The sequence below is a fragment of the Chelonoidis abingdonii genome, chromosome 2, assembly GCF_003597395.2.
Source record: "Chelonoidis abingdonii isolate Lonesome George chromosome 2, CheloAbing_2.0, whole genome shotgun sequence".
NCBI lineage: Eukaryota > Metazoa > Chordata > Testudines > Testudinidae > Chelonoidis > Chelonoidis abingdonii.
In genome coordinates this window covers 84504787-84529865 of record NC_133770.1, presented here as the reverse complement: position 1 = coordinate 84529865, position 25079 = coordinate 84504787, and the positions used below count along the sequence as shown (strand labels likewise).

The window sequence follows — 25079 nt, the reverse complement described above, 5'->3', positions numbered from 1 at the left end:
CTGTGGCTCAGTGCTCTGTTCCTCTCCTGGGCTAGAGTGGCTCCTCCCAGTCGCAGTGGTTCTGCTCATTCCTATTACCCACTTCACACTCACACAACACAGGCCAAATTTGAGTGATTGGCAACACTGTGAGAGTGCACATGGGAGTTGCAGTGCTGATGTGGTTTGCTCCAACTGCCCCTGTGTCATGTTGGAGTTGTGGCTGGATCAGATCTGAGTGGTACTTCCAGCAACCCCATGTACCAAGTTGCAAGGCCACTAAATGTGGCCTGGCTGTCTCCTGTCATGACAGAAGGGCAACTGGGCCAAACCTGAACAGCACTGCAACCCTGCATGCCTTATTGCAATGCCACTCAAATTTGGCCTGGCTGCCCCTATGTCTGACAGCGCCAAATTTGAGTGAGTAGTGTTGAGACTCTGTGTACCAAATAAAGTGCTGTAGCGCTACTCGGTCTGTTTGGGCCCCCATAGCTTTATGGGCCCTGAAGTGACTGCACTATTGTAGCTACGCCACTGTATAGCAAAGTATGGAAGCTGGTGCTGACTTTTAAGCACGTGAGGGATCCTACTGATTTCAATGGGACAACTTGTGCTTAAAAGTAAATGTGTTCAAGTATTTTACTGGATCATGGCCTAAATCATGTTTTCTGTTCTGTAGGCGGATGAGGCCTTCCCCAAAAGCCCAGCCTGAGTGGCTGGTCTTTATACTGGGTGGGAGGGGTGCTTAAGGAAGGGAATCATGTTCCCAACATATGAAGCAGCAGCACAGCTGCTTTACAGCAGTTAATGTAGCTTTGAGGCTGTAATAGCTTCTTTATCTCTTATGTCTCAGTGTTTTGGGAAATGAAGACTAGTTGATCCACTGGCACTGGTCTACTCCTGCCCTGCCCTGCTCTCACACTACTGGCATCTAATGCAAAGCACGAGGAGCCTATACAGAGTTGGATTGAGGTGTACATCCCCCTGTACACGTTCTTCAAATCTAGCCACGTATGCCACTGCTCAGTGGGCCATTCCAGTTCTGTTGTCTCAGGGGATCTCAGCGCATATCCCACAGTGCACAAGGTTATTATTCATCTTATTCACAAGTTCTCTGTTCATGACACTCTCCATTTTAAAAAGAAATACCTTCTTTCTTCTGCATCCAGAAGACAGTGATATGCAGCGATATCCTTCTCCAGCTGTATTTTGTTGGACAGCAGAGTTTCACGAGCCCTCTGCTGCTGCTCGGTTTCTGCTCTGATTTCTCGCATCTCTGCCTCTAGCTTGGTAATGACAGAGCCTAGGTTCTGAAGTTCAATGTCATGCCAGTGCTTAGCATCATACAAGGAGTTCTCCAGACCCCTTTTCTACATGAAACAGTAATTATAACACTCAGAACAGAGTCATGACTTCTGATAATCTTTATAGTAGTGTTTCAGCTAGGCCTCAGTGAATGGTATGTGTGGGAAATTTGAAACTGCCCTAATCCTTTGCATTTGAATCTGCTGAAATGGAGACCCCAATATACTGGGCGTTCTGTTCATTAAATATTTGTATTGTATTTGTGCATTGTGGCAATGTGGATTGATAAAGTGCTTTGTGTGAGGCTATCTCAGAGTTTTTCAAACTGTGGGGCTTGCCCCTCCTACAGGAGCATGGAGGAACTTTGGGGAAGGGTGAGGTGGCTTGTGCCAGCCCCACACAGCAGGGCCTGGTCCAGCCCCGAGGCGGGGTGGGAAGGGAGCATTACCTCCACCCCGGCCCCGACCCACCTCAGTGGGCCACCCAGTCTGTGGGTCAGGTTCAACATCAGCTGCAGCTATGCAGATTTCTGCTTGTGGCAGCCTCCATGCCCAGCACTGGCTACACCCCCAGAGACCTTCTCAGGCACTTTCCCTCACTCTGAAAACCCAAGAGGGGAGAGGCAGAGGGGCAGGTATTGGCTTTGCTGTAGCAGCACTGCTTGGCTGCAAGGTAGAAGCAGCCTGCTGCTTAGGAAGCCTTGGCTGCGCCATTGCCAAGTATCTGTGTATTTGAAACTTACAGGTGTAGGTAATTTATTTTGTGTTCAGGCCTCTGTCAGGTTTATGAGTGAGCTATCAAGCACACTTTATATATCTATTTTTATCTGAGTTGTGCGAGTGCAACAAAAATTGTAACTCAAAGGGGGTGCTCAGCTCAAAGAGTTTGTTAATTGTCTATCTAGTTAAAAGGCACTAAAATTTGCTTAATATATATAATATAACACTATGTACCCAGTAATCTCAATGAGGTTTACAAACGTTAATGAATTAAAGTGTTGAGGGATAAAATTTCAGAGCCTGATTTTTGTAAGTGCTGAGCACCCACACTACCGGTTTAATCAATGAGAGTGCGGGTGTATAGGGACTTATTCTCACTAGGCACATCAAGATAAGACTATGCCCTAGAAAAGCACACTGCATTTTATTGAGTATATTCCACTGAGTATACATCAGTTCTAAATCAATAGCTACTTACCAAAGTTCTTAAAGATTCAGTCTCTGCTTGCAGACTCTGTATTTTGCAGGCTGTTTCATGAAACTCTGTTCTCAGGGATTCCACCAGTTCTTCCTCTTGGGTTTGTACAGCAGGTGCTGTTTCTGTGGTTTGCTAACAGGTAATAGTTGTCAGTCAAAAAATGCTTTAATTATTATTATTATTATTATTAATTTACTTTCCTGCCATCCCATAATGAAAGTAGTCTTTTGCAATTTGTGGCTACTCTGATTTTAAATTTGTCATTTATATTTTCAGTTCCTTTAACAATTTTGGATACTTTTAAGAACATAACCACCACATTTTCTGTATACGTATTGTAAAATTGGTTTATGTATACATGTATCCAAGAATACATGCATATTAGTCCCATCAGCGTGCTGCTTAATGTTCATACAAATACATTAAAAGTGACCTGCAAAGAGAAAAATAGGGTTCTGTACTTTTTCCTCTTTATGATGTATTATAATGAAAGTTTTGAGGGGTTTTTTTCAAGAAAGTTTTGACGGTTTTTTTCCCCATATCATTTTATATTAGAAATTCACATCTCTTCTTCTCAGTTTTTGTTTGTTTGTTTTGTTTTTATGGAAGATTGTAGGAGTCATGGAAAACTGAAGAATTAATAGGATTATGACATCAAGATCAATGAAGTAAAACCTGATTAATGAAGAGGGGAAATTATTATTCAGATAATTTCATACTTTATATTTTGTTTTTTTTAACACCTATTTAACTCAAACTCCCTAGAAATAGGCAAAGGAAAATACTGCCTCTTTTAGTAAGGGAGAGACAACACGGATAATCTTTCAGTAGACCAACTTTTGTTGGTGAAAGACACAAGCTTTCCAGCCATACACAGCTCTTGTTCAGGACTGGGAAAGGTCAAGGGTCAAAAGAGCTCCATGTCTGCATCGAGCAAATATGATTTGATTTTCCTGATATTTCTCAGAAAAAACAAGTAGGAAAAAGCTTTTCTCTGGGGAAAAACAAACATTCAGGCCCTCTTTTTCACATCTCAAAACCAAAATAAGAACTCAGGCCCCACTTCCCCTCCCTTTCAGGTCACTTTTAATACTAGTTTATGTAGAGTACTTTGGGTTCACACTGAATGCTCAGCCTAGCCCTATCCCACTTTGTGGCCTATTTTCTGACCACATAATTTTTTACCATGAAGGTAATATAACGTTCAAATAGATCTGGAATTTCATATGCTAATATTGGGAATGCATAGATATAGATACACCAATAGCTCAACTTATTTGTTACAGGATTTGACTCTGATTATCTCACTTGTAATGAAATTTAAAAACCTATCTTAGTCCATATGGGTGAAATTCTTCCATGTGCAGAAGGTCAGCAAAGACACATGCACCATTTAAGTCCCAATTAAGCTCTCAAAGTAGACACTTAAGTAATGCATTGTGCTGCACTGTAAAGGGGTCAATTCTGCTCTGACCAGATTGTGTCTATATTAGACATAGTCATGAGTAGCAGATGGTACAGACCCACATTGCCCGGAGGCATTTTAGGGAGGGATTGTGCCTCCAAGAGATACAATCTCCTCCTGAACTACCTGATGAACTCCTGGTGTATCCCTGTGGAATAATTTGCACTTCCAGGGATGCATACAGAGAGCCATCCCTATGCTTCTTCAGGGACTGCAAATCTCCTTATCCCTTTTATGAGGTGCACGAAGGAGGGAGGTATCCTTGTGTTCTCACCACTGGGCATCAGCACTCATAATCTGACACTAAACCTGATCTGATTAATTTTGTGTCCTCCTGCTTTTATTCTTTGTGCAGTTGTCCTGGGGGGAGAGTGTACACCAAATTCCTTGTGCCTTGGAGGCATGTGGGCAAGCGAGGGACTAGGCAGGATTTCTTTCTAAGTGCATGGTGCTATATTTTTGAAGTTCCTAGAGAACTGTTTGATTTTAGGACAGTCTGTGCTATTGCTCTGCATTGTGCACTGTTCAGGAGTCTGGAAGCTGACTTAATTTGTCTTTCATAGAATTAAAATAATTGAAATGATTAAAATAGAATAATGAAATATCTGGAAGACAATGATAGATCTGATAGTCTAATCAGCATAGTTTCTGCAAAGGGAAATCATGTCTCACTAATCTCTTAGAATTCTTTGAACATGTCAGAAACGTAGTGGATAAAAGAATCGTGATTTATGCGGACTTTCAAAAGATCTTTCACAATGTGTCTCATAGGAGGCTATTCAAGAAACTAAGTAGTCAAGAGGTGGTGACAGGTAAACTAGCTAATAGGAAACAAAGATAGCATTAAATGGTCAGTTATGACAAAAGTCTAACAGCGGGGTGCCTCAAGGTTCTATACAAGGTCCCATGTTGTTAATAATCTTGAGGGGTGTGTATGTGAAGAGCAGAGGCGACTCCAGGCACCAGCATGCCAAGCACGTGCCTGGGGCAACAAGCCACAGGGGGCGCTCTGCCGGTCACCATGAGGGCGGCAGGCAGGTTTCCTTCGGCGGCATGCCTGCAGCGGGTTCGCTGGTCCCGCGGCTTCAGCGGACCTCCCGCAGGCGTGCTGCCAAATCCGCGGGACTTCCTGCAGGCAAGCCGCTGAAGGCAGCCTGCCTGCTGTGCTTGGGGCAGCAAAATACCTAGAGCCGCCTGTGGTGAAGAGGAGATGGCTAGTTTGTCAGGTGACAAAAAGTTTAGTGAGGAACTTCAGAGGGACCTAACCAAGCTAGGTGAATGAGCAACACAGTGGTAAATGATGTTCAATGTTGATAAATGGCAAAGTAGTGCATTTGGAGGGAAATATTTAAAAAGCGTGTATACCATTTTAGGATCTAAATTAACTATCAGCTCAGGATAGGAATTTGAGCATCATGTAGACAAGTCAGTGAAGACTTCAGCTGCACATTGAGACAGATTTTTAAAGATGTTTGGGCATCTATGGCACATTTGAAAATCCCACTAAGTGCTTATTAACATCTTTACGTGCATAAATACCTTTGCAAATCTGACCCGATATGCAGCTGCAGTCAAAAAAGCAAAAAAAATGTTAGGATGCATGTAGAATAATACAGAACATATTGTAATGATGTTATATATAAATCAAAGGTGTAGCCTCATCTAGATAACTGTGTGCAGTACTTGTCACCCCATCTCTAAAGAGAGATTGTAGAATTAAAGGGAATTCAGAGAAGGGCAATGAAAATTATTTCGGTCTGGGAAAATTCTCGTGTGAACAGTGATTGAAAAGAGTGGGATTGTTTATTTTAGAAAGGAGATACAAGAAGAGGGGGCATGTTAAAAGTATATTAAAATAATGAATTGTACAGATAAGGTTGATTGTTCTTTCTTTTTCTTAACAAATTCATTCATTGAATTCAATGAAATAGAAAGGTGGCAAATTCAGAATTCATAGAAGGAAATACTTATTCACACAATGAACAATGAGACAGTGGAACCTGCTGCCACAGGATGTTATTGAGGCTAAGAATTTAGCACAATTCAAAAGGAGATTGGACATTTACATGATAACAAGAGTTGTTATAGTTACTGCTGACAAATTCTGGAAGAGATATTGAAACCTCATGTTCCAGGGTTTAAGCAACTCTCTAACAATACATTTGCTATTTAATATTTTTATTAGTGACCTAGAAGAAAACATAAGGTCATCGCTGATAAAATTTGCAATTGATGCAAAAATTGGGAGAGTGATAAACTGGGCGCAAGCAAACAATATACATTTTAACCTGGCTAAATATAAGTGTATACATCTAAGAACAAAGAATGTAGGTCATACTTACAGAATGTGGGATTCTATCCTGGGATGTAGTGATTGAAAAAAGATTTGGGAAATGTGCTGGGTAATCAACTGAACATGAGCTCCCAGTGTGACACCGTGGTCAAAGAGTTAATGCGATCCTGGGATGCATAAATGGGAATCTTGAGTAAGAATAGAGATGATATTTTACTTGTATATTTGGCAATGGTGAGACTGCTGCTGAAATACTGGGTACGTTTCTGGTTCCCACAGTTCAAGAAGGATGTTGATAAATTGGAGAGGCTTCAGAGATGAGCCATAAGAATGATTAAGGGATTAGAAAATATGCCTTATAGTGATAGGCTCAAGGAACTCAATCTGTTTAGTTTAACAAAGAGAAGGGGTGACTTGATTACAGTCTATAAGCATCTACATGGGGAACAAATATTTAATAATGATCCAATGACTGGAAGTTGAAGCTAGACAAATTCAGACTGGAATAAGGCATACATTTTTAATGGGGAGAGAAATTAAAAATTGAAACAGTTTATCCAGGATTGGATGTTTTTCTAAAAGATCTGCTCTGGGAATTATATTGGGGTAGTTCTATGGTAGGAGTCTCATACTCAAATGACCATGAGGGCCACATGAGGACTAGTACATTGGCCCGAGGGCCACATCACTGCTGGGCCCACCCCCACTCCACCCCTTCCATGTGGCCCTGCCCTGCCCCGCCTCTTCTCACCCCATCCCCGCCCCCATTCTAACCCCTTCCTCAAAGTCCCCACCCCAGCTCCGCCACTCCCTGCCCCTATTCCAACCCCTTCCCCAAATCTCCGCCCCTCCTCTTCTCTGCCTCCTCCCCTGAGTGCGCAGTTCCCCGCTCCTCCCCCCTCCCTCCTGGAAAGCTCTAAGTGTCACCAAACAGCTGTTTGACAGCGGGAAGTGCCTGGAGGTAGGCAGAGGAGCAGGGACACGCACGCTGGGGGCGAGGGGGGTGGTGGGTGAAGGGAGCTTGGCGGCTGCAGGAAATAACTTGGGGGAGTGAGGGGGGGGCACAGGGAGCTTGGCAGGCTGCAGCTAATAACTCCGTGGGCTGTGTGTTTGAGATCCCTGTTTTATGGCCTGTATTATACAGGTGGTCAGTCTAGATGATCACAGTGGTCCCTTCTGGCTTTGGAATCTCTGAACCTATGAAAAGTTAGGTATGTGTCAACAGTCTCCTTTGCATGTGACACCTCTGCACAGTTGAAGTGCTGGTTGTTAGAAGTAGAGGCTATAATAAATTTCTGTTTTTTAAATAGGAAAGAGTGAGAGGATTGACTTCCACATGAGGGTGAGGAATAAGTAAGGGTGAGGGGACAGCAAAACAGAGATGAGATGAAGGTAAAGCCAAACCTAGGGGACAAGTTTCCTCTCCACCCCTATAAATGGCTCTCTTGTTATGTGAAATCATGTCACACAGTGACGGTCATCCCTAGCTGACACAGTCAAATCCTTCTGTTTGCTAGGATGTTGGGTGCTAGCCTATGTTTACTGGTCATGCATGTTTTTTCTTAAACTTTACCTTTTTATCTCCCCCAAAGTAGTCGAGAAAGTGTGGCTTCTGACAAAAGATTTCATTCTTGAATCCTGTGGAGCAGTGGTTCTCAAACTTTAGCAACCTGAGGACCCCCATTTTGATTTAAAATTTTTCAGGGACCCCCAAGCCCACCTGTTCAGTCCTAGGCCCCGCCCCTACTCCATCCCTTCACCCAAGATCCCATCCCACCTCTTCCTGCCCCCCGTTCACTCCATCCCCCCTCCCTCTGTGGCTCGCTGTCCCCAACCCTCACTCACTTTCACCAGGCTGGAGCAAGGAGTTGGGGTGTTAGAGGGGGTGCGGGCTCTAGGAGGGAGTTTGAGTGTGGGGTGTGGGCTCCAGCCAGGCGGTGCTTACATCGGGCAGCTCCCGAAAGCGACCAGCACATCCCTCTGGCAGTGGCTCCTAGGCAGGTGGCCGGGGGTGGGCGCGAGCAGGGAGTCTCTGCGCGCTGCCGCTGCCCACAGGTGCTGCCCCTGCAAATGGGCGCTGCCCCTGCCATTCCCATTGGCTGAAGTTCCCCGCCAATGGGAGCTGTGGAATCAGCATTCAGGGTGGGGGTAGCACATGGAAGCCTGCCCACTCACCTGTCCCCCAGGGGTGCAGGGACGTGCTGGCTGTTTCCAGGAGTGGCGTGGAGCCAAAGTAGGCCGGGAGCCTGCCTTAGCTCTGCTGTGCCGCCAGACTTTTAGCACCTAAAATCTCCCGGTTTGGCTTCAATCGCCTCTGGGAGATAGAGCCTGATTCCGGGAAACTCCTGGCAAAACTGGGAGGGTTGGCAACCCTAGTTGATCAGCAGGGCCAGCGGCCCCAGACATGATTCCACCCTGTACCCGCTCCTCCCTCTCCCTAGCAGTGCCTCCTGCAAGCTGGGAAACAGCTGTTCCCCAGTGTGTAGGAGCGCTGAGAGGGAGGGGGAAGAGTTGATCAGCTGGACCTGCAGACCCTCTGGAGTCCCTGCCCAGGGGTTTGCGAACCCCAGTTTGAGAAACACTGCTGTAGAGAACTAATTTTCTGCTTTAGCGTCTCTGCATTGGAAATGATAGGAAAGCAAAAATGTGTATAGACTCCCTTATTTTGCAATGAAAGCATCGATGTTTTAAAAACGATATAAATAGGCCCAATTTCCACCCTCAGTTACATCTGTGCCACCCTAATGAAGTCAGTGGATTTGCATGAATGCTTCTTGGGATGAAGCTGGATCAAGGTTCCTTAGGCTATCATCATTCTTTGTTTCAAAAAAATATATTTTAATGATTACCCCAGGGGACTAGAAAAATATATGTTTTTCCTTGGTGTTGGAGACAGCTGCAGAGAACACTGTAGGTGCCTACCTTGGTATGAAGCAAGGCACCTGTCTCAATACGATTTTTCTCTATATCCTTCTCCCAGTGAATTCTGATTTTTTCCAGTATATTATCCAGGCCAGTTCCAATAGGCGCTTCCAGTTCTTCCAGCTGTGATCCAGCAAGCTGATTGTATAACATCTTCACATCCTGAAAAAAAACATAAGAAAAAGGGTCAGCGGTCAGTTCCAGTTTTAGAGGATACTAAGGAGCACTTATGGTGCAATTTAGTGTCTCTGTGTGATGCAAACACATCTACTAAGCCATTATTTAAACTTTAGCTCTTGTTGGGACTATTGCAAGCTACTTAAAGGATCTGATTCTCCATGATCTTGCACCTTTTGTGGTCATTTACACATTTGCAAAGTGAATGCAATGTGAGTGTAAAACACTGTCATTCTGTTTTGGTAGAGTGCACAGGAGTAAATGACTATATAAGTAGGGTGACCAGATAGCAAGTGTGAAAAATCAGGACGCGGGTGAGGGGTAATAGGAGCCTATATAAGAAAAAGCCCCAAATATCAGGACCGTGCCTATAAAATCGGGACATCTGGTCACCCTATATATAAGGTGCAAGGCAGTGGAGAAGCTGGCCCATTGTCTAGAGGCCTGTTGTCTATCCTCTCTGAAGGAGATATTCTTCTAATCAATTCTTTCATATGATTTCCTATGTATGGTGTGTTACAGGCACCTTTAGAATCCTTCCCAAGAGTATAGCACAGCCCACAACTGAAACCTGTCTCTGTATAAGCATGTGTGTGTATGTGTATGTATGTATAAGTTTGCTGTCTCAGCTCAGAGGATCTGCATGCTTCTTGGATGTGAGGCTGGGATATAAAAGGAATAAAACTTCCTGGAAAAGTGTCTGTTCATCACTGCTTGAGCAAAACTATTTAAATGGCTGGTAACAGGCCCATTATTTAACATTTATTTTCTGCAGGCCAAATTCAGGCCAACTCTTTTACAAATGCTTGTACAAATATTTTGAGTGCTGTCATTTGTATGGGCACAAAAACAAATGAGGTTTGCACATGTAGGCTGGAATTATAGTCCCTGTTACACCACCCTATTTACATATACCATTTCCTACTAAAACTGCTAGAACAGTGTAAAGGGGCCTGATAATTGGTCTGTAAAAAATATCACCTACAAGTGATGACAGTGCTGAGAATATGTGTAGGTGAGGGTATGTAAAAATGTACATCCTAAAATGGGGGCTGGGTTGAGGTCTCTTTAAAAATGTGCTCCTTTGATATAATCATTCTGTTCAACAGTTTCCTGTGATGACATTTCCATGTGAAGATCAAGTACTTATTCTGGGTTCTGTTGTGACCTGTCTTATGTGCCTGCATTGGTAAATAATGGAACATATGTCACAACCTTACTCCTCTGCATGAACTACACACATTGTCATTCTGGGTATAGAAAGATAACTGTAGCTGCAGAGCCTCTGCTCCTTTCTAGGGCTGTTGATTAATCGCAGTTAACTCATACGATTAACTCAAAAAATTAATCTTGATTAAAAAAATGAATTGCAATTAATCACCATTTTAATCTCACTGTTAAACAATAGAATCTTATTACATATTAAATGTTGTATTTCAATTAATTATGACTTTTGCATTTTCAAATATATTGATTTCCATTACAACACAGAGTACAAAGTGTACAGTGCTCACTTTATAGTAGTATTTTTATTACAAACATTTGAACTGTAAAATGATAAAAGAAATAGTATTTTTCAGTTCACCTCATACAAGTACTGTAGTGCAATCCCTTTATTGTGAAAGTGCAAATTACAAAGGTAGATTGTTGTTGTTGTTGTTAACTAACTGCCCTCAGAAACAAAACAATGTAAAACTTTAGAGCCTACAAGTAAACTCAGTCCTACTTCTTGTTCAGCCAGTTGCTCAGACAAACAAGTTTGTTTACATTTACTGGGAGATAATGCTGCCCCCTTCTTGTTTACAGTGTCACCTGAAAGTGAGAACAGGCATTTGCATGGCACTTTTTTAGCCGGCATTGCAAGGTATTTACATGCCAGATGTGCTACAGATTCATATGTCCCTTCATGCTTCAACCATCAATCCAGAGGATATGCATCCATGCTGATGATGGGTTCCGCTCAATAATGATCCAGAGCAGTTTGGACTGATGCATGTTCATTTTCATCATCTGAGTCAGATGCCACCAACAGAAGGTTGATTTTCTTTTTTGGTGTAATTTCCGCATCAGAGTGTTGCTCTTTTAAGACTTCTGAAAGCATGTTCCACACCTTGTGTCTCTCAGATTTTGGAAGGCACTTCAGGTTCTTAAACCTTGGGTCAAGTGCTGTAGCTATCTTTAGAAATCTCACATTGGTATCTTTGCTTTTTGTCAGATCTGCAGTGAAAGTGTTCTTAAAACAAACACGTGCCAGGTCATCATCTGAGACTGCTATAACATAAAATATATGGCAGAACGTGGGTAAAACAGAGCAGGAGACATACAGTTCCCCCCAAGGAGTTCAGTCACTAATTTAATTAACACATTATTTTTTTAACGAGCATCATCAGCATGGAAGCATGTCCTCTGGAATGGTGGCTGTAGCATGAAGGGGCATATGAATGTTTAGCATATCTGGCACGTAAATATCTTGCAATGCCGGCTACAAAAGTGCCATGCAAATGCTTGATCTCACTTTCAGGTGACATTGTAAATAAGAAGCTGGCAGCATTATCTCTCAGTAAATGTAAACAAACTTGTTTTTTTTCAGTGACTGGCTGAACAAGAAGTAGGACTGAGTGGACTTGTAGGCTCTAACATTTTACTTTGTTTTGTTTTTGAGTGCAGTTATTTTTTGTATATAATTCTACATTTGTAAGTTCAACTTTCATGATAAAGAGATTGTACTACGGTACTCATAGATGATTAAAATACTATTTCTTTTTACAGTGCAAATATTTGTAATAAATATAAAGTGAGCACTGTACACTTTTTGTATTCTGTGTTGTAAGTGAAATCAATATATTTGAAAATGTAGAAAACATCCAAAAATATTTAAATAAATGGTATTCTATTATTGTTTAACAGTGCAATTAATCATGATTATTTTTTTTAATTGCTTGACAGCCCAACTCCCTTCCCTTCCCGCCATGCGTAGATGGGGAGGAGGCAGACAGAGACAGGGAGTGGGTGAGCCTTGGTTTGGCACAGCTGTACCAGTGTGGATGGGGAAGCAATCTACAATTAGATATAGGGCTGGTCCAGCTTACTTCCCCAGTGGAACAAGGAAAATGCAAGTACTGAACTCTGACTCTCTTGAGTCACAGTTTGCTCCCTGTTCTGTTTCCTGGGCAGCACAATTATGCATTGCCCTTAAATGGGCCTTGTGGTAATTCTGCAATTTGTCTTCTGTCATTGAGGGTGCTTACTTGGGCAGGGGTGGCTCCAGGCACCAGCACGCCAAGCGCATGCCTGGGGCGGCAAGCCATGGGGAGCGCTCTGCCGGTCGACAGGCAGGTTGCCTTTGGTGGCATGCCTGCGAAGGGTTCGCTGGTCCCGCGGCTTCAGTGGACCTCCTGCAGGCCTGCTGCCGAATCCACGGGATGGGGGACCTCCCGCAAGCAAACCGTTGAAGGCAGCCTGCCTGCAGTGCTGGGGGCGGCAAAATACCTAGAGCCGCCCCTGTACTTGGGGTTAGATGCTGAAGCCTTTACTGGTATGACTAATTTTCACTAATGCAATTCTTAGTTAAGTCAATGAATAAGGATTGCAAAATTGGGTCTGTGGGTAGTCTATTTTCTCATGTCATTTTGACTTCTTTCAATGATTAGTTGCTCAGAACCAGGGCCGCCCAGAGGGGGTGGAGGCAAGTGGGGAAATTTGGCCCTGGATCCCACAGGGGCCCTGCAAGCCCTGGCCCAGCGATGGTCCAGGACTTTGGTGCATTTAGCTGGCGGGGGAACCTTCAGTTGCTCCGGATCTTTGACACATTTCACTGGCGGGGAGCCTTTCAGTGCTGCTGAAGACATGGAGCGACTGAAGGGCCTCCTGCTGCTAAAATGCCACCAAAGACCTGAACTGTCACCGGGTGAGTACAAGCACTGCAGTTCCCCTGCTTTGCCCCAGGCCCCTCGAATCCTCTGGGCGGCCTGCAAGAGGCTACATCAAAAGCACTGGCAAAGTCAGTCAGGCCCCAGATCCCACAGGGGCCCCATAAGCCCTGGCCTGGCGGCGATCCAGGTCTTCAGTGGCATATTGGCGATGGGGGGCCCTTCAGTCACTCCGGGTTTTCGGTGCATTTTGCCGGCGGGTGGCCCTTCAGTGCTGCTGAAGACGTGGAGCAACTGAAGGGCCTCCCGCCGCTGAAATGCTGCCGAAGACCCGGACCGCTGCTGTGTGAGTACAAGCGCCACAGCTCCCCCGCTTTACCCCATGCCCCTTGAATCCTTGGGTGGCCCTGCTCAGAACAGAAAGCGAAATTAAAAGTCTCGGGAATGGAGTGGCTTGGTAAGTATGAAACATTTAATGTAAAGTAATTTAAGTATATTATTTCAGAAGTTTGAAGATTCCATAGGGTCAGGTTATTCTCTCAGTGGAATTTATTTTTTATTTACATTGGTGTGAGTGAGAGGAGAATCAGGCCTCACAGCACTGGGGATTTACACCTAATGAAGGTCCAGCCTCATAAATCATTTTGTGTGTTCCTTGTGTTCAGAGTCACATAGAGTGAATATAGCTCAGCTATGTTGTATTTATTAGATGTCAAAAATGTGGAAAGTTGTATGTGGATAACTTTAATTAGGACTAGAAAGATGAGAGGTCTGTAAGCTAACAAAAGAGAGACAGAAATAGAAACAATTTGCAGGTAGATAATTACCATTTATACTTGACAGAATTAGCTTTTTTGCTTCTGGTTAAGATAGTGTCATATTGACCTGACTTAAACAGACGCATACTACCTATGTATTGCACCCAGTCTTGACTTACTTCTTCATGATTCTTTGAGAGCAAACCTAATTCTTCTTTCATGCTTTCTATCTGACGCTCCAGATCCATTTTAGTTAAGTTAGCATCATCAATCACTTTATATAGGGAATTAATTTCATCTTCCACTGCCTTTCTGAATGGCTGCTCATTTTCATATCTGCAGAGAAAAATGTAGTAAGCATACGCAGTCAAACTTGCATTTTGTAAATGATAGTGTAGTAACCCTGGCCCCAGCATCAGCACCTGCTGTAGTTTTAAGTTAGAGGTACTGTTAGGGCCAGGGAGACCATACATCCCGTTTTGACCATGACAGTACCTTTTTTCAGCCCTGTCCCGGCCGTCCTGAATTTATTGGCAAAAGTGGCAAGTTGGCAAGAGCAAATGAGGCAAATGCCCACTTTTGTGGAAAAAAAGCAGAGTTTGGAGGAATGTGCAAGGGAGCACCAGCCCTGCGCCGGGGGTAGGCAATGCTTGGGCAAGCAGCAACACCAGTACTGCATGGGAAGTGGGGAAGCAGAGCTTGGGTGAGCAACATCAGCCCTGTGCAGAGAAGGGGGTCAGCTCGGGCGAGCAGCAATGCCAGCCCTGTGCAGGGAAGTGGGGGAGCTCAGGCATCCCGCACAGCAGGAGGTGGAAGGGGGGGAACCTCTGCTAACCCCAGGTGGTGTCTTGTTTTCCCTTTGGGAAATATGGTCACCCTAATTAGGGCCTGCAGCTTGTGATGCAGCAGTGTAGAATGCTGTCCTGGGAAGGGAACAGCCAATGTGAAAGTAGCTTGAGCCTCGGGAGCGTATCGGATGACTGGGAAGGAAAGGCAGTTGGAAAAAAGTTGTTAAAGGGAAGGAGAAAAATCTAGGTGCTGAGTTAGTGGATAAACTGAGCTGGAGTAGGAGATGAGGTGATAAAATAAAAGAAGAATAAGAGAATAAAAGTAAGGGAATGAAAAGGAAAGAAGGAAAATAGGAAAGCTTTCAGGTCAGGAGAAGCAGAAAAAATTAGAACTGGGCATATCAGCAGATCCTGTTAGGGAAGGGAAGTAGAGGGAAATAAAATCTGCAGACATACTGGAGAGAAACTATCAAGGGAAAAGAACTAAAAATAAATAATTGGTGAAAAAGGGAATTGATCAAAAAGTTGCGTTAGATGAAAATAGATTCTGAAAACAGTAAATGAGAAACTCAGCCACAAAGGACCTAAAGTAAATGAACAGAGAGAATGACTGAACATCTGTTGAAGGAATGCAATTCGAAGGCATCTAATGGCCAAGTGAGAGCCACTAGGTGAAGAAACCCTGCTTGTGGATAAACTTGATGAACAGAGGTATAGCTACAAGATCACTGAATCTAAGAGTTTGGCTACACTTGCAAGTTAGAGCGCATTAAATCAGCCCCAGGCACCCTAACTCCTGAGGTGTCCACACTGGCAATGCACTTAGAGCGCCTGGACTCCGTGGCTGGAGTGCCCCTGGTAATCCACCTTCATTAGAAGTGTAGAGCTTGCTTCGCCCTGGCTGAAATGCCGAGCTGTCAGTGTGGATGACATGTTGCATTACTGCACTGTGATTGGCCTCCAGAAATGTTCCATAATCCCTTGAAGTCAAGTGGTCACTCTGGTCATTGTTTTCAACTCGGCTGCAGGCATGCAGATATGCCCTTTCAAAGCTGTTTCTGACATCTGGCATGCTTTTCTGCTCAGGGACACAAAGCAAACCATCACTGTGGAATGCTCCTGCTGCAGAGGCAGGCATTTGTGCGTGTGTGAGAGAGAGAGAGGTGGGAGGTAGGGGCTGGTGTCAGGGTTTCCCCTGCCACTGTCTGAACTTACAAGATAGCATGTTGACACTCTCTCTGCCCCTAAAGCACACTGTCTCTCCCCCCACATACACACAACACACTCCTTGTCACACTTCACCCCACCATTTGAAAAGCATGCTGCAGCTACTTGCACACTGGGATAGCTACCACAATGCATTGCTCCCTGTGGCATTGCAAGAGCTGCCAGTGTGGACACACTACTGTGCTTGCAGCTGATAGTGTGAACACGCAGCAGCGCTTTCCCTGCTGCTGTCTCTGAGGGCTGGTTTAAATCCTGGCACTCCACATCTTAAAATAACATAAGTCGGTCAGGGGATAACTCAGGAGAAAGGACAGCTGGTGGTGGGGCCCAACAGCCACTCGTGCCAACACCACTGACCGTGCCATATTTCTTTGGAGCACCTTGGTTATCTAAATTTTCTAGATACGGTTATGGGAGTAATGTTTCATTTGGAGAATTTAAAACAATGCTACAGTAATGTTTTGACTGCATGGAGAAAACAGAGATTCTGACGGGGCAATTAGTGGATACAGCTAATAAAGAAATGAGTACATGGTTGAAAAATGAAAAAGGGACTACAGAACAAATAGTCAGAAGATTAGGCTGTATGTTTGACACTTGTACCTTGTCAGAAGAGAAACAGAGTTTCTTCCCCAGGGTACAAACTCCAACAGAAAGTCCAAGGGTATGTCTTCACTACCAGCTGGATCAGCGGGCAGCGATTGATCGAGCAGGGATCAATTTATCGCATCTAGACATGATAAATCGATCCCCGAGCACTCCCCCGTCAACTTCTGTATTCCAGCTTGGCAAGAGGCACAGGGAGAGTCGACGGGGGAGCGGTAGCCGTCAACTCACTGCGGTGAAGACACCACAGTAAGTTGATCTAAGTACGTCAACTTCAGCTACATAATTCACATAGCTGAAATTGCGTACCATAGATTTCCCTTCCCTTCCCATCCCCGCCCCCCGTGTAGACCAGGCTTAAGGTAGTACACATTAGGATTACAGGAGGTTTTACAAGCAGTAGAAAAGTTAGAATCTCACAAAGCCCAAGATACTGATAACACGCTGACAAACAAGTTCATCGAGGGGTTATATGATGTTATATATGGAATTAATGTTATAGTTAAGACAGAATCTGAAAACTTCCATCCTAGACTTTAAGAAGAGGCTATAAAACTTATGAGAGGTAATGGACAAGTCAGAGCAGTTATGGTATATCCACAGTATGGCTACAGATATGCTGTTGCCTTGCAATCTGAATATGCTAGTCAGTGTGTGGTGCAGTCTTGTGAAAAGTCAGAGGATGGTAATTCTGGGACAGAAGATTTTTTTTGGAGAAAATTTAAGATGGTTATAGAGGGAAATTCAAGAGATGAGAATGGATTTGAAGCAGGAAGTCTTGGCACCTAGAGAGTACAGATGCAGGCCACAGGGAGTTGAGATGGGTCATAGCACGGCTAATAGTTGTGATGGCAATCCTATTTGCTGGAGATGCAGTGAGTTGGGACATATAGAAAGGAGGTACATGACTAAAAATACTAATGCTGGGGCTTTAAGCAGAAGGTTGCAGATTGGGGGTTGGATCTTGGAGGGACAAGAGTATAGTCGTGAACAACACTGGAGGGCAGACTACTGCTATAGGAAAATGCCTGCCTGTTTGAGATTAATGGGAGAGAAATGTGGGCCTTGCTGGATACCAGGTCACAAGTTACCATATTAGAGCCAACACTTCATGAACTATTAGGCTCAAAATTGTTTATTGAGTACTAAATACAAGGTGAAGTTGGTACCAGGAAATTGTTTGGCTATCCCATGTGTTGGCTACATGGAAGCTGAAATTAGAAGTGGGACTATTAAATATCTCAATCAGGGTATTTTTGTTAGTGATGTCAACAGTGAATGCTTACCACCAACACTCGTAGGTATGAATCTACTGCAACATTGTTATGAGGAACTGCTGCAGGTACTAAAGGATCAGGAGCAAGTCACCATTCAAAAAGAGAGAGTCTGGCAGAATGCCTTTAGACATATAAGAAATTATAAAACTTTTTATAATCAATATGGGGAAAGTGAGAATAAAAGACACACTTCCCATAAGCTGGACCCAAATATAGAAACTGTTTTAATTTGTAAAACAAAAATGGGTTGACTAGATATATTGCTTTACCTTGCTGAGGTAAAGAAGGGAATCCTACAATAGCTGTAAAAATGTTGTAACAGGGAAAGGATTAGTACTAGCTGTGACTCTGAATTATGGGGGCCAGACCTATGACATTATACAGAAGTCAGGTGATTTCTGACTGGGCTGTGCCATTTATGTTAGTTCAGAAAAAAACATGGGAGACTGTGCTTTTGTGTAGGTTCATTAAAAGTTGAACCAGATCACCCATAAGGATGCCTATACCTTATCTAGAATTGAGGATTACTTAACAGCATTAAAGTCAGCACATTTTTTTCCTACTATTGATTTAGCTAGTGCTGTTGGTAAATGCCAGAAGATCAAAGGGAAAAAGTGGGAGTATGTATTAGGGGAGACTTAGGACTGGAAGGGCTGTCCATGTCAACCTGCAAAGGTGAGAGCCATGGTGAGACCTTGTGTTTGTGGGCTAGCTACTCGTGTCAGGGATCTGAACCACAGCTGCAGGGCACAAAGGCCTCCAAGATTACAGGGGAGGCAGGGACAGGACCCCTTATTGGGCCCCAGACACTTTCCCCCCAAATGTTCCCCTGCACCCCACAAGGCGGGGCGCATCCCACAGTTTTACCTCTGCTGTAAAAAGACATCTACCAGTGATACAAACGGTAACTTAGATTTTGAAAACTGTAAGAATTTTTAAAAGTACAATTTGTCACTATGCTCTTCTTTTACTCTTTTCATTACTCTCATCATGGACAATGAAAATCAGTAGTCAGTTTCATTTTTGTATACAGACATTGTACTGAGGTACTGTATTTGCATTTCTTGTTTCACTTGATGTTTTAAAAAAAACATAAACACATTTCCATAGGAATTGGGTTTTATAAAAGTTTGTTTTTATAAAATTAAAATTTTGAGCTAGCTTAGCAAGAGCCCTAGGTCTTTACATCAGTGAGCACCCTGAAATAACTTTGCCAGTAAATTTCTGACTACTGGAAATATTTAGTCGCACTATTTCAAAATAATAATAATATGTCGCTCTCAAATCACCTACCTGAGGATCTCAAAATTCATTACAACCTTAATTTAGCTACACAATAAGACCATGAGATAACAGAGTGTCCAAGGTCAAAAAGCGAGTCAGATCCCTATGCTAACTACTAGACACATTTTCCCTCTAATACGGACATTCCGTTTTAATATTCAATATGGTAAGTGTATGTTTATTCAAATAAATCACCCATCTTGTTGCCTCAAGAAAGCTACCTGTCTTTAAAATCTTCAGCACAGGCTTGAATATTCTCCATCTGTAACATAAGACGTGCATTTTCGAGGACTGCATCACCCACCTAGAATAATGACACAACAGAGTTAGAGCAATTAACTATATTAAATATGTGTATATTGCAAGCATATGCATAATTTTAGATTCTGAAAGTAATTTAACCTTTGGCCTAGAGCTACTAAAATTATTCCATGAACGTGACACCTATTTGTTCACAAATTATCCACAAACAGGGTAAAATTTTTCTTAATTTCTTCATTGTTCACAATTGTTCAACAACTAGTTGTGTAAACAAATTGTAGCTTCTTGTATGCAAACTGATCACTGCTCTGCAGAGGACCTACCACAAGGCCTATGCATAACTTTTAAGTCCTACTTAAATCCAATGTAGAAAATATAAGTAGGATGTAAGTGGTATATGGACCTTGTGCTGGGCCCTTGACACAGTAGTGAATTTCACCCAGTGAATATTTGCTATTTTGCCTAAATCCCATCATGTTTCAGTTCCCTAATTGTGTAGCATGGCTTCATAAACGGGAGTCTTTTTCTCTTTTCACACAATCTATTCATGAACACCTGTGACTATTAGACAAAACTGCTTGGTGACTGGAAAGAGCTTTTCAAACTGGCCAAGAGAGTACAAATCCTTCCTTTGGCTATTAATCATAATGTTTTGCTTTCCACATGTTCTTGGTGAATAAAAACACCCAAATGTTTGCAAATAAAAGGGGTTGTGAATTCCAGGAAAGAGCTCAGTTCTGTGATGCTGACTCACATAGAGTAGTACCTTACTCTCAAAATACTTTCGATTTATGGCAAGAAACTGCTTAACATGAGCAAGAGAGGCACAAATAGCCCTAAGTGAATAGGCTGGTGTAATTCTCAAGAATGTTCAAAAATATTTTGTTCTGCTCACCCAGTGCTACTTATGGAACACAGAATTAAAAATAAATCCAGAATGAGTCTTTAGCTTTGCTTTTAATGAAAAATAAGTATGCCGCAAACAAATGACTCCAATAACTCTCTAACTTTTGCATAATATTTAGAGTATGGTACATAAAACTTTGAGCTGAATTAAAACACTCTAAATTCTGGATATTTTTGTTACCATAGGGCTGAGTGTTATAAATGTTGCGGCTTTCTGTATAGCACCCAACTAAATGCAACGAATGTGGGTGGGACTCAATAGACAATTAAACCAGATGTTAATGCTCAGGAGTTCTTACACACCAGCTAACACACATCCTCTGGGTAGGTGTTTTATTACCCATATCCTAAGACATTTTAGAAACTCATAACCTTTGAGTTAATGACAAACAAACCTTAGGCATGACCAAAAGGTTTTGGGCAGAAGCTAGATAAATAAGCAGCTCGAGAATAAACTATCCTGCACTATCCCCTGGGCTAACACATTCAAACCTTGAAAAATCCACAATTTAATGTTAATCCCATCAAAATGCAAAACACTTTTAGATTACAAAATTAGAGTTACTGGAGACTAAAGTTGATCTACTTACTTACCCATTTTTCTGGCCAGAGGATTTAGGTGGGAACTGTGGGAAAGTGGCTGAAGCATGTGGGTAGGGGGCTGCTCCTGACCACTGTAAAGTTAAGCATATTAAAAACCCATTCACATCCTCCATCACCACTTAACCTCTTGTCTTCCTTTCCCTACTCTTCAGCAATCTAGCCTCACTTCCACTGGCCTTACACCCTTCCCTCTAAACAGTCAATCCATCTACATGAATGAGCAGTTCACTGAAGACGTGGCAGAGTGGCAAGAAGAATCTCAGGGGTTTGGTAACATGTTTTTGCACCTCTGGCAGCAGCTGAAGCCTTTGTCTCCCCTTCCAGGACTCAGGCTCCACTTCTGAAAGGGGAAGTGGGAGATGGAGGGATACGTGGCAGCAGTGTGGAAGAAAGGTCTGACACACACAGACAAATGCCCTAGGGAGTCCTATTGCGTTGCCCATGATCCAGGGGGTGAATAAGGAGCAGAGCTCAGCCTAGCCTGTTTCTCACCACTAGTGCTGCATCTTTGGCAATAGCTAGAATTTCTCCTCATCTGGGACACCTACTCTGTCATATACTATCATGCTTTGGGGGGTTGTTTTTCATTTTAAGAATTTTGGACTACATTTAATTACATTTGAATTTTGATTGTAGCCATAAAACAGATACATACTGCAAAACATTTTTTCTTGAATTTTTAATGAATTATTGTTTGCCATAGGGGAGTCTTCCTCTGCAGAAGGCCCTGCAATCAATTTTTCATTCCAATGTTGCATGCACAAATTTGTGCAGAAACTAGTTTTTTTTCTTATTCATCCAGTGTACATGGTTAAAATAATTTGTCAAGTATTTTAGAGAAAAAAAGTAAATTTGAGGAAATTGTGCTCATTGTACAGCCAAAACAAGACTGTATTAATCAAACTATGCTCTATTGATCACATACATAAAGAGCCAAATTGAAACCTAGTGTAAGAGGGTGAAAATCCTTTGACTCCAGGGAAATTGCACCTGTTTATGTCAGGTGTGAACATGGCCCAGAAAATGCAAAATTAAGGATCTCAGCCTATTTATAACTTTCAGCATTCTGCCTTGCCACCCTGAAGAGCATAAACCAAGAAGGGTCAACTTTTGTTTAGAAGCACTGGCTAAATTCAGTAGGTCAAATTCTGGTCACAGTTAAGTCCATGCAATCCATTGATTTCAATGGGAGTGAGGCAAAACTTCAGTGGGGTTGCAAATGAAAGCAAAATTTGACCTGAAATATCTAGTCATTTTGCTTTAATTATTCATCTCAACATGGGTTCAAACTCTGCAGAGTCCACAAATGAAATATGCTTGATGGTCTTATCCAAGGCCCTGATCCTCAAAGGTATGTAGGCATCAAATTCCCATTGATTTCAGTGGAAGTTAGGAGCTTAAAAAACTTTGACCATCTGGGCCCAAGTCCCTAAAGAAAGTCTGAGCACATGAAAAAGCCACTTCTCTATGTGGCATGGGTATCAGTCTGCTCTTAGGAAGAGGCTGATCCAAGTCTTTCCATTGACATCAGTGAAATTGGATCAGGCACTAAAACAGCAATGGTGTTGCAGGTCAGGAGTGAGGAGCAGGTGCACATCTGTGTGGGGAACCTTGCACAATTATGATTTTAAGCTTCTTACTCTTATATGTAGCAAATTCATCCAAAAATAATAATACAAAGATCACTGGTATTTTACCAGAAATGCAGTTCTGAATCTGTTATCGTGTCAGACCTCTTCCCACTAGCAACAGCAGTGAAAGTGAAATATCACTGCTTTTTTCTTTTTGAAAGAGTTCCTCTTAAATGGCCTGATCCAAAACAGATTGTAGTCAATGGAAAGACTCCCATTGTCTTCAGTGGGCTTTGGATAAGGCCCATAACGGCTACTGACTTAGTGTATGTTCCTGCTCCATGTTGCTCTGACCATTGCCATTTACTTCAGAAGAAATGGGATTGGGGCCATAGTAATAGCTGGGCTAATTAGCCTCCTGTGCCAGAAAAGGGATTGTCCAGTGCTTTTGGATTTGGTTAGAGTGGAATCTTTATTGGCTCTCATGGATGTAGTTCAACAGAGAGATTCAGCTTTGTATATGTTGTAAAATGTCAATGGATTGCTGCCTGTCCACCCTCTCAGAAAGTCAGTCTATCTAAAAATGAATAAATAAAAATATATGTATTTACACTAACCATGTACCCTGAGTAATGGAAACAAACCTGAATAATGATGTTTTTTTTATTCACATCAAATACTATTACAATTTTGTACTTTAATCAGTTCAGTTCACAATGAAACTGGGCCTCCTGATGTGTGGGTAAAATGGTATAACTTACAATGGATGCCACAGAGGGGAGTAATTGGTGATTTTTCAGCTGGCTGGCTTTATATGTCTTCACTGGGACAAACTGATCCCCGGTATAGCCCACTGGTTTCAATTAAGTTACGTATGGCACATTATCTGTTCTAATTATTTTAAGAACGACAACACACATTAGCAGTAGTACTATCTCAGTTTTACTGAGACACTTAGGGTATGTCTGTACTACCCACCGGATTGGCGGGCAGCGATCGATCTAGTGGGGGTCGATTTATTGCGTCTAGTCCAGACGCAATAAAACGACCCCCGAGCACTCTCCTGTCGACTCCTGTACTCCACCAGGACAAGAGGCGCAGGCAGAGTCGACGGGATCGTCAGCAGTCGACTCACCACAGTGAAAACACCGCGGTGAGTAGATCTAAGTATGTCGATTTCAGCTACATTATTCACATAGCTGAAGCTACGTAACTTAGATCGATCCTCCCCCCACTCAGTGTAGACCAGGGCTTAGGCTAACTTTGTTACATGGCCTACAGATGGGAACTGGAGATGCCCTTCCATAGGCGGCGAGTTCCATACCCACGTGGTGCTCGGGCACCAGCAATATTCAGAGCCAGGGGCCAGCTCCACCAATATTTAGGGCCCCAGCCCCACCTGCTGCCCCCCCCCGAGTATCCTGTGGCCCCGACTTTCTGCCCCCGCCCCCCGCTCGCCTTTCCCGGACCCCGGAGCAAAGTGTCTCTGTCTTTATGTCTTCCGTGCTGCTTCCCTGCAGCAACTGCTGCTGCAGGGTCCTAGTTCTCCCCTTCTCTACTGCCAGGGCAGATTGACTCTGAGCCTGCCCTTCCCCCTCAAACCCTTTCCTTTTCCGACAGGACCCTCCAGCAGCACAGGCCCCCCCAGCCCGCACCCACAGTCACCGATCCAGCCCCTCCCTCACCCCCAGTGAGGCTACAGTCAGGGGCAACAGCAGGGGAGGAGGTGCACACAGCACCCCATGGAACCCACCACAGGGTAGGTGAGGGAGATTCCTGGACCTGAGAGGGGCCCTAGGAGCACATGCAGTGACAGTGGTGGGGGTGAGTGTGCTGCTAGGTGGGGCAGGAAAGGGGAGCTCCTCCCCCAGAGCTTGCTGCTGCCGGCAGGGAAAGGACTGGGGGAGTCCTCTTCTCTGTCCCCTGTCCCGGAGCAGCCTGCCTGCACCCCAAACTCATCCCCAGTCCTGCCCCAACCCAGAGCCCTCACTCCCAGTCAGAGCTTTCACCTCCCCACCATACCCTCTACCCTAGCCCTGAGCCCCTCCAACACCCCAAACACCTTATTCCCAGTCCCAGCCAGAGCCCTCATCCCCCCACACTCCTACTGTCACCCTGAGCCCCTCTCACACTCCAAACCACTCACCTGCAGCCACACCCCACAGCCCTCACCCCTGCATCTCATCCCTCTGCACCCTCCCATCCCCAAACTCCCTCCCAGATCCTGCACTCCAATCCCCTGCCCCAGCCTAGGGCCTGCACCCCAGACCTCCTCCCTCACCCAAACTCCCTCCCAGAGCCTTGGGCAGGTGTGGGGGCAGAGTTTGTGGGGCTGGAGTTTGGGCAGGGGTGGGTTCTGAGCACCACCAAAATTTCTACAAACATGCCACCCCTGCCTTTAACCTCTGGATTCAGGCTGTCTTAAATTTTGATAGTGTACAAACTTTGAATCCAAAATGCTTCAAATTCTGGATTCAGATCTGAATTTTGTGGTTTGAGTCCATCACTAATGGGAACATCTATAGGGTCTAATGTTCAGAGGTATAGAACACCCACAACTCCAACTGAAGTCAACGAGTGCTGTGTCTTTC

The 25079-nt window shown here is 43.7% G+C and overlaps 1 protein-coding gene and 1 long non-coding RNA gene across 2 annotated transcripts in view; one reads left to right on the top strand and one right to left on the bottom strand.

The window, feature by feature from the left end:
* Window positions 1-25079, top strand: part of LOC116828632 (uncharacterized) — a 65353-nt gene that overhangs the window by 10268 nt on the left and 30006 nt on the right. The window lies entirely within an intron of this gene.
* Window positions 1-25079, bottom strand: part of BFSP2 (beaded filament structural protein 2) — a 36076-nt gene that overhangs the window by 2188 nt on the left and 8809 nt on the right. The window contains exons 2-6 of the mRNA XM_032786998.2: window positions 19369-19451; window positions 14145-14301; window positions 9162-9323; window positions 2482-2613; window positions 1129-1349 (exon numbers count right to left, since the gene is read on the bottom strand). Of these exons, the coding sequence (XP_032642889.1) occupies window positions 1129-1349; window positions 2482-2613; window positions 9162-9323; window positions 14145-14301; window positions 19369-19451 (755 nt within the window). The remainder of the gene's footprint in view (window positions 1-1128; window positions 1350-2481; window positions 2614-9161; window positions 9324-14144; window positions 14302-19368; window positions 19452-25079) is intronic.